General features: G+C 48.3%; 1 protein-coding gene across 1 annotated transcript in view; it reads left to right on the top strand.

The window, feature by feature from the left end:
- The window catches only part of RABL2B (RAB, member of RAS oncogene family like 2B), a 227,364-nt gene that overhangs the window by 66,702 nt on the left and 146,487 nt on the right, over positions 1-14,175 (top strand). Inside the window, exons 3-5 of the mRNA XM_078677914.1 lie at positions 4,327-4,356; positions 10,102-10,181; positions 10,442-10,521. Coding sequence (XP_078534040.1) covers positions 4,327-4,356; positions 10,102-10,181; positions 10,442-10,521 — 190 coding nt within the window. The remainder of the gene's footprint in view (positions 1-4,326; positions 4,357-10,101; positions 10,182-10,441; positions 10,522-14,175) is intronic.

A 14,175-nucleotide genomic window follows, 5' to 3' on the forward strand; every position in this document is an offset into this window, starting at 1 on the left:
ATGTATGACGACTACAGTGCTAGTAAAATGTTTGCGTTGAACACAATCTGAAGTGCGATTTGCTTTACATTACATTGAAACTGACGATTCCGTGAAAGGTGGGGTTGAAACATTTCTTTTGAAAGCTTGTATTCGGTCATACCCACAAAAATACTTCAGTTTTATCAATCAACATTGTTTCTTAGAAATAACGTGAAAAACCTAACCCTCCTCTTAACCCCACGCTTTGAGCATGGCCCTAATATTTAATCTTGCATAACTGCAAATTTAAAAAAAATGTAATGCAAAGCATTGTCATTTACAATGCCAGTAATTCAAACTTTAATGCTGCGAGACCTATTGCATTGTAAATGCTTATTTTTACTCGCATTTCCTTCACTGGCTTAGCAGTAGCTGTATGGTTCCACTATCATCTGGAGCCAGAATGTCCTTGGGAAAAAGAAAGCCACAGGCTTAAATGGATAAACTAGCCCTTCACTACATCATCGCATCCGTCGTGCAAAGAAGGGATAAGAAGTGATGGACATAAGTGCTAGAATACTCACCCTATTGGACAAGCAGAGGATTCTCATTTAGGATCCCACCATGAGATTCTGTATTAGAAACCAATATCCCCAGTGCATCAAGAAAGTCCTACTCCCAGGACTTCCTTACTTTTCCTGCCTTCCACCCTGACAGCCCTGTGACGTGCCCGTGAGACCATACACACCGGCTCACCCTGCTCACAGAGCTCCACAACACTTGCTTGAAGCTGTGGCTCGATAACGGAGCCATGACTGCCTCGTCTGGCACGCCTTCCTGCTGACAGTCCCGGCTGCCATTCTTCTCTCGTTCCGCCTCTCCGTGGGTGTATGACGTCTTCGGCTGTGGAATTGCATTTCTCCCACAGCCAACGTCCTCTTCTGCTTCCAGTTCTCCCCGTCTCTCACCTGAACGCCGCTGATCTCCTCTCGCTCAGCCGCAGATGACTTGCTTCCGTCAATCTGACCCGGAAGTGCAGCTCCAGCATTCCAGACACTCCTGGGCTCAGCATTCTGACCTCCAATAGCCAGATTTTTGGTACCATTAGTGCTGTTTGGAAAGAATCGTATGGCCTTGAAAATGTCTGTAGGACGAAACACGTGTCAGCGGCCCATCTGCTTGACATATGTAACAGGACTGGATAATCAATGTTACGCTTTTTGAGAAGAAAAGACGTCTGGGACTATGTGCATCTCTTGCTACAAATTAGTATCATACTGTATTTCTTGGTACACATCGGCACTAATGTCTGGACTAACTATGTGTGCTTAGGTACTCCTTTGTATGTATTAAGTAAACAAAGACTGGGCTGGCCTGTGGCTGTAGCAAGCAATACAGTACTTTTTAAAACGCATCCCATCAGCCTAAATTAGTCACATAGTACTTTTTTTCTGAAAACTGCACTAGTTTTAACATTTTGAAACCAAAAACAAATGAAAAATCAGGATCCTAAATAAGCTGTGCAAAAATACACATACTGTGCCACAATCCTGTGACTTAGCCTCATTGAATTGAGTAGTATTACTTGCTGCTGTGTTATTGAAGTACTTTCTACTTAGATAAGCACCGAGCTGCACCATACATTATATCTATTGTTTAACTGTTGAGTTCTGATCTCTTCCCTGTCACACCACCTCTCTGAGAAGACTTGGACTGTTCACCATCGCGACCCTGAGATTGAAGTTTACAAAAGGGGCCCATTTTGCAGAGCCATAGTACAACAGACCGTAGGACACATGAGGGAAACTACTACACCCACTATGGTTGGGACCCAGTGGACCCTGACTGAGCTGTGCCCTCGCGATCGCGGTCTGACACCTGTTGAATATTAGTCATCCGCTCGCGCTTGGACTGTAAACCGTTGATGACATACCAAATCCCCAAAGCGGATTTGAATTGAATTTATAATTATGGTTATGGACTTTGTGGGGAGCATGCAGCAGATAGGCATTGGAGTAGCATATTGTCGTTCTGGGGATGACTCCAAGCCCTTTAATTAAGGGACAAGAGGCCCCATTTTGCCTTTGTGAATTTTAGGATGGACGTCTGCTTTCTCCTGTAAACCTTCATCTGCTGCCCTTTCAAAAGGATTCGCAAACCGAATCCTTCCTTGTTAATACAAAATGAGCAGGATTCTGAAAATCCTACCAAATTGTCATTATTGGCCGTGATGGATCCGTACATTTGCTGCAGCTCAAAAATATTGTAGAATTGAAAACCAGACACTATTTTTGCAGAGTGACTGCTTTGCATCCAGAAAACAATAAATACACCAGGTCCTTAATCTTTATATCTCTGCATCCAGAACGGTCGCCACCACCTCCTTACCAGATGAGCTTTGTAGAGGCATGCCCTATTTTAAAAATTAGAGATAATCTAAACATAATTATGGCTTCTCTTCTGCTGCCTCAAACAAAAACACAAGCATTTACAATGCAAATGGTCACGCAATTGCTAGATTTTGAGCTATTGTCATTGTAAATGGCAATGCCTTTGATAAAAAATTAAAAGGCATTGTCATTTAAATTACCAATAGCTGAGTATTAAAGTAAAAAAAAAACGAAAAATGAAACCGAGTGCAGTGTCCCTGAAGCGAGCGCAGCGTTCAACATTGTTTTAAAATTTTTATTTAAACTGAGCACCATGTCCCTAATGCGGGCACCACGCTCAGCATGCAAATACAAAAAAATGCAGCTGCCTTTGTCCCCATCCTTGTCAATAAACCAAATAGTGCTCACCCACTTATAATGCAGACTGTGTAACAAGCCAAGTATAAGTTCCAGTCGTTATGGGCGGTAACAAATGCAGACAAGGCTGTACCAAGGAGGGACTAACTAGCCTATTTACGAATCAGAAGCCAGCATTTAAGAATGACAGTGACACAAGCCAATGACAAATATGGGCGGAGAGTGGGCAGGGCATCCACTGCATACTCTGTTACAGCATGGCCCACAGAGCGAGCAGTGCATGCGCACTGCCGCTAGGCTCGACCTAATGAAACATATGTGAACTCATCCCCTTAGAACACTTCGGGTAAAAACACAGGCAAAAAAGAAAAAAAAGCACTGGTGAATCCAGTAGGTCCTGCCTTATTACACAACTATTGCTCTGTAGGTCTTACTTATAACTGATAAATAGGAGTGTGCGAAATAGTTTAATTGTTTACTTCGGAAAGTTAGTGAAATTCTATGAAAATAATGCTTTGACAGAAAACGGGGGTTGCTTGTGTTCCCCCCAACATTTTTAAGCAAGTACATACTTTTCTTAAGTTTGAGTAAAAAATGGTCTCTATTAGACATTTTATGTATGAACCAGTCACTTGCCCGTATCGTGCAAGACTTTTTTACATGAGATCGGCGCACAATTGCCAAAATTGCGTTCGTGAAATTTCACATAATGCGAATTTCTACAGCATAATTTATATTGTACTTAGTTCTGGTTTGCATTTTCAATAGGCCTATCAGTTTTAACAGTGCTTATTTATATTGCACACTCAGTCCCTGTAATTACTGTTTTTGTAGTCTGTACATGCCTAAAAATACAAGATTTAAAATGGAAGGTACACAAAATAGCCACTCAGTCACATGTGACATTTAAATACTTTTGTGGCTATGAAAAGCTGCAGTATGTGCTTTCCTGATGTGGGCTATAGTATCCTAAGCTGCTACTAAAGATCACGTTTGTCAAACAGATATCTTTTCTATAGCACACTTCAGTACCTAAGGCCTGTTACAAGAGGTTCCTTGAGTCAAACACAAAAGCTTGCAGTAGCAGGCTGTAGTACCTTGGAAGAGCTCGGCGAAGTGAGGGAGATCAGAAGTGAAAGAAAGGGGTATAAGTGAGTGAGAGTAGACGAGGCTAAGAGGACGGAAGGAAGGATAAAAGGGAAAGTCAAAGCAGTGAGCAAGAAGCGAGGACAGACGAGAATGATGGAACAGAAATTAAAGAGAATGCGAGAAAGGAAAAATTAAATGACAGGAAGGAAAGTGAGGAAAAGTGAAATATGACAGGAGAGAGAGCGCCTATGAAAGCATATTAGGAGAGGGAGAAGGAAGCAAGCACAGACTAGCACGGAGGGTTAGGTAGGTCTACTTCCGAAGTCCATGCTTTGTATGAAGGGAATCTGCTACCAAAAATGGGTGCAGGATATTTTTTTATGGAGGATGTTGGGGACATGTGCAATTTGATCTCCACTTTAAAGTCTAAAGGTTTCGGTATGTGGTTGAATCAGACTCACTTTGAGATATGTGACAGGAGTCCTTGCAGCTGAATGGACTGACCACATTTTGCTTTCTTTTTTTATAGGTTGATGGAGAGGTTCTTGATGGACGGCTTGTATCCTTTGTAAATGTTGTGCTTAAAATGTTGTTTTGTAAGAATTATCACAGTTTCCGGCAACACATTTGAACATCCCAGCTTGCATTAATTAAGCATACATTTTTCCCCATCGTTTCATCCCGCTCTACAGCGGGTCTTTACTAGGCGTGTCTTTAATGTGGTACACTTCACCCAGTATACTAATCATTAATACAGAAATCAGTTACTTATTTGATTTGCATCGGAGAACAGAGCGGGATACCCTGTTTATTTTCTATCTTGCATATTAAAGGAATTAAAAATTTCCTAGTAGACAGGAAGGAAAGTTTCAATTCCATTAAGGACTCTGAGGCGAGGATTGTGCTCTGCTTTCTTTATTCGCCAACACCAGCAGACTTCAACATAAACAGAAAAACTCTCTTTCCCATGAAACAAAAGGAAAGGACAGTCTGTAAATCCATCCAATCAGCATCCACGCACGTCTCCAAGGCCGGGGGAATGCTGGGAAACAATCTCCTTTCTTGACTGCGACCATCCAGTCGTTATTGAGTTCCTTTAATCCGTTTTTGGAGTTTCCGATCCTGAAAGAAGGGAAAGGACAACCGTATGAATCAGGACTTAAATACCACAGTGAGCACAAGGCATAACACTGTTGAAACTTAACCCCTTAGGTGCTCCCGTCAGCCAACGGCCGCCGTGAGCACTACTTCCATAGTGCTGCGCACATCTGTTGGCCGTCGCGGTCCCGCCCACTGATAAAAAGCACGGCACCACGGTGGAATTCGCGCCGAGGTTAAGCTGTTACCAATCAAAAACACAGGACCAAATGAACTGTAAGCCCATGTATATCAAAATCTGGAGTACAACCGAAGTAAGAAATAAATACTTATACCATACGGAGTGCTAATCCGTAGGATAGGGTGGGAAAGAAGGTGACTGAACCCTCAGGAACACCGGGTGGGAATAATCCTCACCTCCGAGTGCTTCATAGAATTGAAACTTTCCTTTGTGTCTACTAGGAATTTTTTCATTCTATGGCAGGACCGGAGGTGAGGATTATGCTCGTTCAAAGCTTGTCCGCCACCAAGCCATATCAATGATTGGTTTAAAATAGAATCTTTTAAACATCAAGTCCGATGACCAGTCAGCGGCATTGATAATGTCTTTGAGGCGAGGCCCGAGTGAAAAGGCTTTGGAGGCCATCGCTCCTCCCACTGAGTGGACACCAAGTGCGAACTGCTTCCCGCATGACCCATCCGATCCATCTTGCAATGGTGAGAGAAGATACTGCCTTGAAGGGTTTCTTGAGAGATATCAGCAACTGGTTAACGCCATGCGATCGATATTCATCCGTCATGCTCTCATAAGCCTTGAGGCAACGCACCACGCACAACTTAGGATGTTTGTCAAAAGCCGGGTAGGAGATTACCTTAGAATCCGACTTAGTGCAGTGGGAAATATGGAAAGTGACCCCATGAGGGGTAAACACCCGACCGGGGAATCGAGGGCTCTCACATCAGAAAGCCTCTGTTAGGAGATCGAGCAGAGGGGCATGGCTAACTTGGAAGAGAGCTCTTTGCAAGACAGATATCAGGACTTGGAGAGATAACACTTTGTTAACGTCCCACAATTAGGTGTATTTAGGTAAAGGAGGCAGGCATAAGCGAATGTCTCTCATTAACTTACAGACAAAAGGGTGTTCCCCCACCGCATTACCCTGCACCGAGTCGTGTCCCCCTAGGATGGCTGACCTGTAAGAATTTATGGTACAGTAAGCGAAACCCTCTGTGGCTAGGGAGGCCAGGAAACTGAAAACATGGACCACTTCGCACCCCACGGGAATCTTGATCCCGGCTAAGGCACCAACCCACCCATCTGGACCAAGCCGAACGGTATAGTTTGTTGGTGCCATCGGTCCACGCTGCTGCCAAGCTGTTCTAAGCGTCTCCTGATAAGCCACGGAGTCTCCAACGGTGCCGGAAATCCGCCAAGCCATAAGGGGAACCGACTCTGCAGAACCAACGGGTGAGGCCCTCCTTGGGGACCCCGAAGGATCGTATGATCGCGGGGTAGAAGGATTGGAGAATCCCAAGAAAGTTCCAGTAGAACTGGAAACCATACTTGTGACCTCCAAAAAGGCTTGATCAACACCACCTTCGCCTGCTGGCGGCAAACCTGCGCTGAGAGGCGCATGATCATGGCGAACGGGGGGAAAGGCATAACCCGTCTCCTTCAACCAATCCTGAAGGAATGCATCCGTGGCCGCAGCCAGACGGTCTGGCTTCCAACTGAAGAAATTGGGAAGCTGGTGATCCAGGCGAGAGGCAGAGAGATCCACTGAGAAGGGGCCCCAAAGGGCGTGGAGTCTCTGGAAGATGCTGGTATCCAATTGCCAGAGGCTCACATCCGACCATTCTCTGGAGTACCAGTCCGCTACCACGTTGGACACTTCCGGAAGGTATTCCGCAGTCACAGACCCACTGTTCTCCAGGCAAAAGGTCCAGAATTCCTTGGCCATGTCCGCTAGTATCTTGGACTTCGTGCCCCCCTAGGTGATTTATGTAGCGGATCTCCGACACATAGTCCATCTTGAGAAGGACAAGGCAGCTGATGTGGTCCTTCATCCAGCACTTGATGGCAAAGGAACCAGCCAGGAGTTCCAAGCAATTGATGTGAAGCCGCTGCTCGTCTGCAGATCATTTTCCTGGAGTCCCCGCAGTGCGCCCCCAAGCCCGACCTGCTGGCGTCCGACTCTGTGACTATGTCCGGAGCTGAGCCTAAAATGGACCTCCCGTTCCAGGCCTCCATGTGGTCCAGCACCACTGTATTTTCAGCCGCACTTCGTCTGTGAGGGGAACGAGTTCTAAGTATTGCAATCCCTTTCTGAGTTGAGTGGCCTTCAGCCGTTAGAGGGCTCTGTAATGTAGAGGCCCTTTAAAGATGGCTTGTATGGAGGAGGATAGAAGACCCACCACCCTGGCAACCTGCTAGAGAGAGATGGTGGAGTGGGCCAGGGTATGCCTGAGTTCCCGACGAATTTTGGAAACCTTCCAGGAGGGAAGACTCAACGTCTTGTTGACGGAGTCTATGACGAAACCCAGAGACATGGCTTGTTCGGCCGGGACCAAGAGGGATTTCTTCCCATTGATGACATAGCCCAGTCCCTGTAAAAGATGTACAGCCGTCCGTAGCTGCTCCGCAAGCAAGGTTGGGGATTGAGCCAGCAGGAGAATATCATCGAGGTAAATAAGGAGGCGGAAGCCAGGTATTCCACTACCGGTTTGAGCACCTTGATGAAGCACCACGGTGTGGAGGAGAGCCCGAAGGGTAGAGTGGTGTACTCATAAGTTTGCCCTCTCCATTGAAACTGAAGGAACCTGCAATGCGGGGGGAAAATCGGAATGGAGAGAGAAGCGTCCTTCAGGTCGAGGTGCACCATCCAGTTGTTTGGACGCAGGAGGTCGTCAGCAGGTGGATTCCATCTATTTTGAAATGGCGGTACATCAACCAGCTGTTAAAATCCTTCAGATTGATGACCGGGGGTTGGCCCCCATCTGTCTTGTCCACCAAGAAGATGTTGCTCAAGAAACCGTTGGGGTGGAGGGAGGAGCACACTATCGCCCCTTTGTGGGGCAGATCATGAACCTCTTCGTCCACCAGCGCGGTCTGAGCTGACATGAATACCAGGGGCCGTGGCCGAGATTTCTGTTAAGGGGTCCTGTAAAATTCTATGTGAAAACCGCTGATGGTCTGAAGAACCCATGAGTCTGAAGTAACGGCCTCCCAATTGTGAACGAATAAAGCCAGCCTGCCCCCCACTAACAAATGGGGATAAAGGGAGAGACCTACCTGATTGGTTTTGGAAATGGCCTCTGCCTCCTCCTCTGGATCCTCTGCCCCTGCCCTTTCTTCGAACTTGAAAAAATTCTTGCTTGGGCTGGTCGTTCGCCTTCTTGAAGCCTTTCTTAGGGACTTGAATGTAGAAGTGGCCGGTCGAGCTCCCCTGGCCACGACCGACCCGAACAAAAAACTTTGGATGAAACACTCTCTTAATAGAGGCTTGCGCCTTATTGTCCAAGGTGGTAAAGGTGCAGACTAACTTCGTGAGCTCTTTCACAAAAGGCTTGCCCTAGAGTCCCCAGTCTGCCACAGCTCCCACCTCCGAAGAGGCCAAGTCTCGAATATATTTCTGCAGGAAAGTGGCCATTCTGGCATCGATTTCGGGAGTGACGGCTACCTTGCCTGCCAGGGCAGGGCGAGGGCATTCTGCCCGCAGACAGGCCCTAACTTCCTTTTCTAGGGGCTTCCTCATCCGGTTGGTGACAAATTACGCCACCTTGTCACTCAAGGTCCACAGAGAGGAGCGAGGGTGTACTAAATCCTCTGGGACCAGCATATCTGTAGGAGCTTCTGCTGCATTCTGGGGAGTGCGCCAGGGCCTGGAAAGGCCTGGTTAATCAAGGGACTCCGTAGGGGAATCATTGCCCTTGTCATCACCACCCTCAGGGGAGAAGGGATAATCTCACCCATCGGGTCCACCTGAGTTACAGGGGGGCTCGCCAGTAAAGCTTTTTAAGGTGCTAGAAAGCCACCATATCCACTGCTGCCTCTGGCTTCCTCTTAGGGGGGTAGGGGTTTGGCATTCCCCAGAGGCATACGAGTAGGCAACCTTCATAATGCGCCTCTCGAAGGGACCCATGGCTGCAGCGACGGCATGGTGGATGAAGGCGTCCACTACGTCGCAAAAATCGTCGTCATTAGGTAGGACCTGGAAGGACTCTCCCTCCTCATAATCTCCTTCCATAGCTAGCGATGGAGCAAATTTATACCGGACTGGTAGGTCCAAAAGGTTTGGTGACCCTAAGGTTCTAAGGCTTTTGCGGGTCTGAACCTTGTATTTAGGCCTACTAAAGCAAGGAAATCAGGGTTACCAACCCCTGGAGTCCAACACCCACCGGCTAAAAGAGGTACTGAGGAAATGCAATATTAACAAGTAATTGTACTGCCTGTGCCGAGCCCCTGAAATGGTAATGACCGCCTCAGCACAGACAAAAATCACTGGCTCACTGGGAAATACTACCGACCCACTCAAAGAGGCGTCTGGCTGCAGATAAACAGACCCGGAGTCGTCTGTCAAGGCTTCCAGGTGTGCAGGGCTCTTTGCTCTGCGGGGGACGCGCTGACAGGAAATTCCTGACTGGAAAGCGTTCCCGCCGAGCAACGAGTTGAGACGCGCTGCACCGGCGCCCTCTGGCGGCCACCTGCGTTACCGTGAGCCCGCAAAAGAAACCGCGAAATGAGCGATAAGGAACGCTCCTGCAGAAGACACACTGTAATCGCATAAGAAAAACACACCCAAGCGCTCGCGCTACATAGTAAAGCAGTTGGCAAGTAAGACACAGACAATGCCAATCTTAAAACGAATATGCCGATAAAGAAACCATAGAGTATAATGGAAAGCGACTTATCTGCTGGTGAGCAGAAAAAGAAAGAGGAGGTTTTCCAGCATTTCCCAGGCCTTGGAGACGTGCATGGATGCTGAATGGATGGACTTATAGACTGTGCTTTCCCTATGTTTCATGGGAAAGAAAGTTTTTTCTGTTTATGTTGAAGTCTGCTGGTGTTGGAAATTAAAGAAAGCAGAGCATAATCCTCGCCTCTGGTCCTGCCATAGAATCTAGTTAGTGGTCAATAATTTGGGCATGTTTGGAGTCGAAGCCTAATATGGTATATGCATCTGAAAAACCCTTAACTTCTGTACAGCCGCCCCCAGCAGCTCTCAACATTTGCTCTTACGCTATACAAATATACAACCACCGTAGATGGGAAGACCGTGCTTGTAGGTAAAAGCCTTTTGTTAACATGTACCATCCTGTAAAATGGTTCAAACCAATTAATATATTGTCATAATTTGCATCGCACACTCCCTATTCCCCATGGCAGTCTCCGTTCTTGCAGTAAATCGGTCATTTGCAAAAAAAGCCTCCCTAGAAAGTGTACCAGTGCATTCATAGTCCGACCTCTTCTCTTTTTTCACTATTATGAAGCAAATGCATAGCTATGCTAACTAGCGCATTCTAATCCATGCTCTTGTTCTTTTTAGATTTCTGGGACACAGCAGGACAGGAGAGGTTCCTAAGTATGCATGCTTCATATTACCACAAGGCTCATGCCTGTATCATGGTAAGGCGTGATCACATGATTATATTTTTAAAAAGCATAAACAAAAATTCTGTCTCACAGTAAAACAAGCATTTACAATGCAACGGTTTCGCCTTTGGAAAAGTTAGAGCTATTGGCATTGTAAATGACAAAATTTGTATTTATGTGTTGGTTTTGAAAACAGATAAATAAATGGCATTGTCATTTACATTGCCATTAGCTTAATCTCTCGCAAATGTGAGACCTATTGTACCCTACGGACGAGCTCAGCAGACAGCAATTACTACCACACACACACACACCCAGAGCCAGCCACACACACCCTGAGCCAGCCACACACACCCAGAGCCAGCCACACACACACACACACACACACACCCAGAGCCAGCCACACACACACACACCCAGAGCCACACACACACACACACACACCCAGAGCCACACACACACACCCAGAGCCACACACACACACACACACACCCAGAGCCACACACACCCACCCAGAGCCACACACACCCACCCAGAGCCACACACACCCACCCAGAGCCACACACACACCCACCCAGAGCCACACACACACCCACCCAGAGCCACACACACACACACTCAGGAGAGCAAGCACAGCGAGGGGGCAGGGAAGCAAGCACAGCGAGGGGGCAGGGAAGCAAGCACAGCGAGGGGGCAGGGAAGCAAGCACAGCGAGGGGGCAGGGAAGCAAGCACAGCGAGGGGGCAGGGAAGCAAGCACAGCGAGGGGGCAGGGAAGCAAGCACAGCGAGGGTGCAGGGAAGCAAGCACCGCGAGGGGGCAGGGAAGAAAGCACAGCGAGGGGGCAGGGAAGCAAGCGCAGCCAAGTTGCAGGGGTCAAGCACAGCCAGGGGAAGGGGAACCAGGGGGCGGGGGAGCAAGCACAGCCAGGGTGCAGGGAAGCAAGCACCGCGAGGGGGCAGGGAAGCAAGCACCGCGAGGGGGCAGGGAAGCAAGCACCGCGAGGGGACAGGGAAGCAAGCACAGCGAGGGGGCAGGGAAGCAAGCACAGCGAGGGGGCAGGGAAGCAAGCACAGCCAGGGGGCAGGGAAGCAAGCACAGCCAGGGGGCAGGGAAGCAAGCACAGCCAGGGGGCAGGGAAGCAAGCACAGCCAGGGGAAGGGGAACCAGGGGGCGGGGGAGCAAGCACAGCCAGGGGGCGTGGAAGCAAGCACAGCCAGGGGGCTGGGAAGCAAGCACAGCCAGGGGGCAGGGAAGCAAGAACAGCCAGGGGGCAGGGAAGCAGGAACAGCCAGGGGGCAGGGAAGCAAGAACAGCCAGGGGGCAGGGAAGCAAGCACAGCCAGGGGGCAGGGAAGCAAGCACAGCCAGGGGGCAGGGAAGCAAGCACAGCCAGGGGGCAGGGAGACTCATAACTAGTAGGTTTGTGCCAGAGCAATGCAGCTATGGTTGTTATGTGTTGCCCATATAGTAACTTTACAAATGGACAAAATCTTTTTTAACGTTACTGCTGGCAACCCTGCTCGACTCACTGGTGTGATCATTGCTAGTGATTTTTATATGGTGGCTACCAATGTAATCTAGCCTGATGTGGTCACTATTCGAAAACTGATGATTTCCTTCGCACATAACTATCTCTTATCACAAACAGGTTGAAGACCCCGGATTTAAACATAATTGCATAGCTAAAACACAACATTGAGAAGTGTGCTTTTTGAAACGGGTAAAGAAAAAAGGGTCGTAAATAAACTTGGGAGCTCGGAAGTAGAGGCAGAGAGAGGATCGTCTGGGCGGCTCAGGGTAAAGCTGGAGACCAAGTGAGTGCAGTATACTGTACCTGGTCCTGGAGGGGGCAGTCCGGATGGGGCAGGTAGGCCACGGGGAGTTTTTGATTGGTTTACCTGGCTTTGGGAGAGTGGTGCTCTTACAAGAGAAAGTAAAATGAGAGACACAGACTTACCGTCATGGTGGGGGTAGGGGCGCCCCCGTCTGTCCCTTTCCAGGCTCCTCTTGCCTCCGCCAACTTCACAGGGCTAGAAAGAGGGTAATAATCCGAAGGGGGGGAGGAAAGGCAAAGGGAGAAGCGTGAACTTCACAATGATTCTCCCTTCACCCCTAAAAGAGCTTTAGGCCTAAAAACTACACTTTTCCCTCCTCCCTCTTTACTTTCAGCCTTTTTTTTTCTTTGACTTTTTTGAACTTCCTGGGAGGGGCCGAACTGCCAATGGGAGCCGTGAGGTGGGCCGGTAAGGAAATAAAAAAAAACTAGATTTAACATCCTGAACTTCTCAAGTTGGCCCCAGATCCTTAGGAAGGAGCACATGTTTGGGAGATGTAGCGAGATCATGTTCAAAACATTACATGGGCAAATCTACTTTTGCCCATTTTGTTAAATCCATTAGTAAATAGGTGTTTAATCATTTGCTTGGGTAAGCACAGTGCTGGCATTTTGGATGAAATCTTAAGAGTTTTCCACTTCAAATAAAAAACGAAGGCTTTTATATATCAAACGCCCTTCCCGATCCCGAACTGTGGTGACCCGCAGAATGCCGTTCGAGCGCACATGCGCACTCCTCCTCGCGCCTCTCCCCGGTCGGCTCACCTGATTGGCTGCTGTGCTCGGGTCTAGCAACCGCCACCGCGGAGCCGTCGAAACGTGGCGAGCTCGATGAAGTCGCTGAGAGAGCGCGCACCTAACTGGAGCCGCGTCCGGGCACCACGCTCCGGCCATAGCGTGAGAGAGAGGAGGGAATGCGTACCAGCCGCTCCAGAACGCAGACTGACTAACCCCCGATAGGGAGACACCGGTTCCAGAGCTGTCACTCAAAGCTACGTCACGTCGTTGCCATACCGACAGAGGGAACGTCAGCTGTGACGACATTGTGATGTCAAGCTGGTAACCTTGGGGGGGCGACATAGACATCGAAAGAGGACTGTCATTTGATCGCTGTAGCTGAAGGGAGAAGACACATGGGAGTAGAAGAGGAATTTAGGCAGCAAGACGTGACCGGTGATGTTTTTTAGACAACACGTATTGGTAAAACCAACCAATATGTTTTCCAGTTGAATAGCTTTTCGGTGATCGGCGAGTTTGGGTGTAGGGTTGTTTGGGTAGCAGGTGTATACATGCTCAAACATAAAACATCTACAGAGACACGGACAGCGGGGGGGGGGCGATCGGGGGGCGGGAACATGCGGCATGACGAAAAAAGGGGCGGGACTTAAAAAAAGACCCGGAAACGCCCCCGAATTGCGTTTTCACGGGGAAAGTGTGATTGACAGCCAATCTCTTCCAATGGCTAGCCAATGGAAGACAGAGGCGGGACCAAAGCCCCATATGTAGGACATAAGATTTCGCCCTGGGCGGAGCAGGGGGGCGAAACCTAAAAAGGACACTGGCTGGAAAGTCACAGATGACTTAAAATGTAGAATATGGTGTCTGGATTTGCTTAGAGACTTTTTGAAGTGGGTGCTTTATAACCTCTAAATGGAGCCACAGGACTGGGCTTTACATACCCCAAATATTGGTCTATTCATCGCCTGTGACTGAACAGGGAAAACAGCCAAGTCGTGGCTCCGTGAAATAGAGTGGTCTCTGGACTTGTAGATAAAAACCATGTGTTCGAGGCATGCGGGCTGCTGAATTCATATCTTTGCATATATCGCCGCCTAGTGTTGGGTCCGGATGA

The sequence above is a fragment of the Lissotriton helveticus genome, chromosome 1_1 (genome assembly GCF_964261635.1).
Source record: "Lissotriton helveticus chromosome 1_1, aLisHel1.1, whole genome shotgun sequence".
Classification (NCBI taxonomy): Eukaryota; Metazoa; Chordata; class Amphibia; order Caudata; family Salamandridae; genus Lissotriton; species Lissotriton helveticus.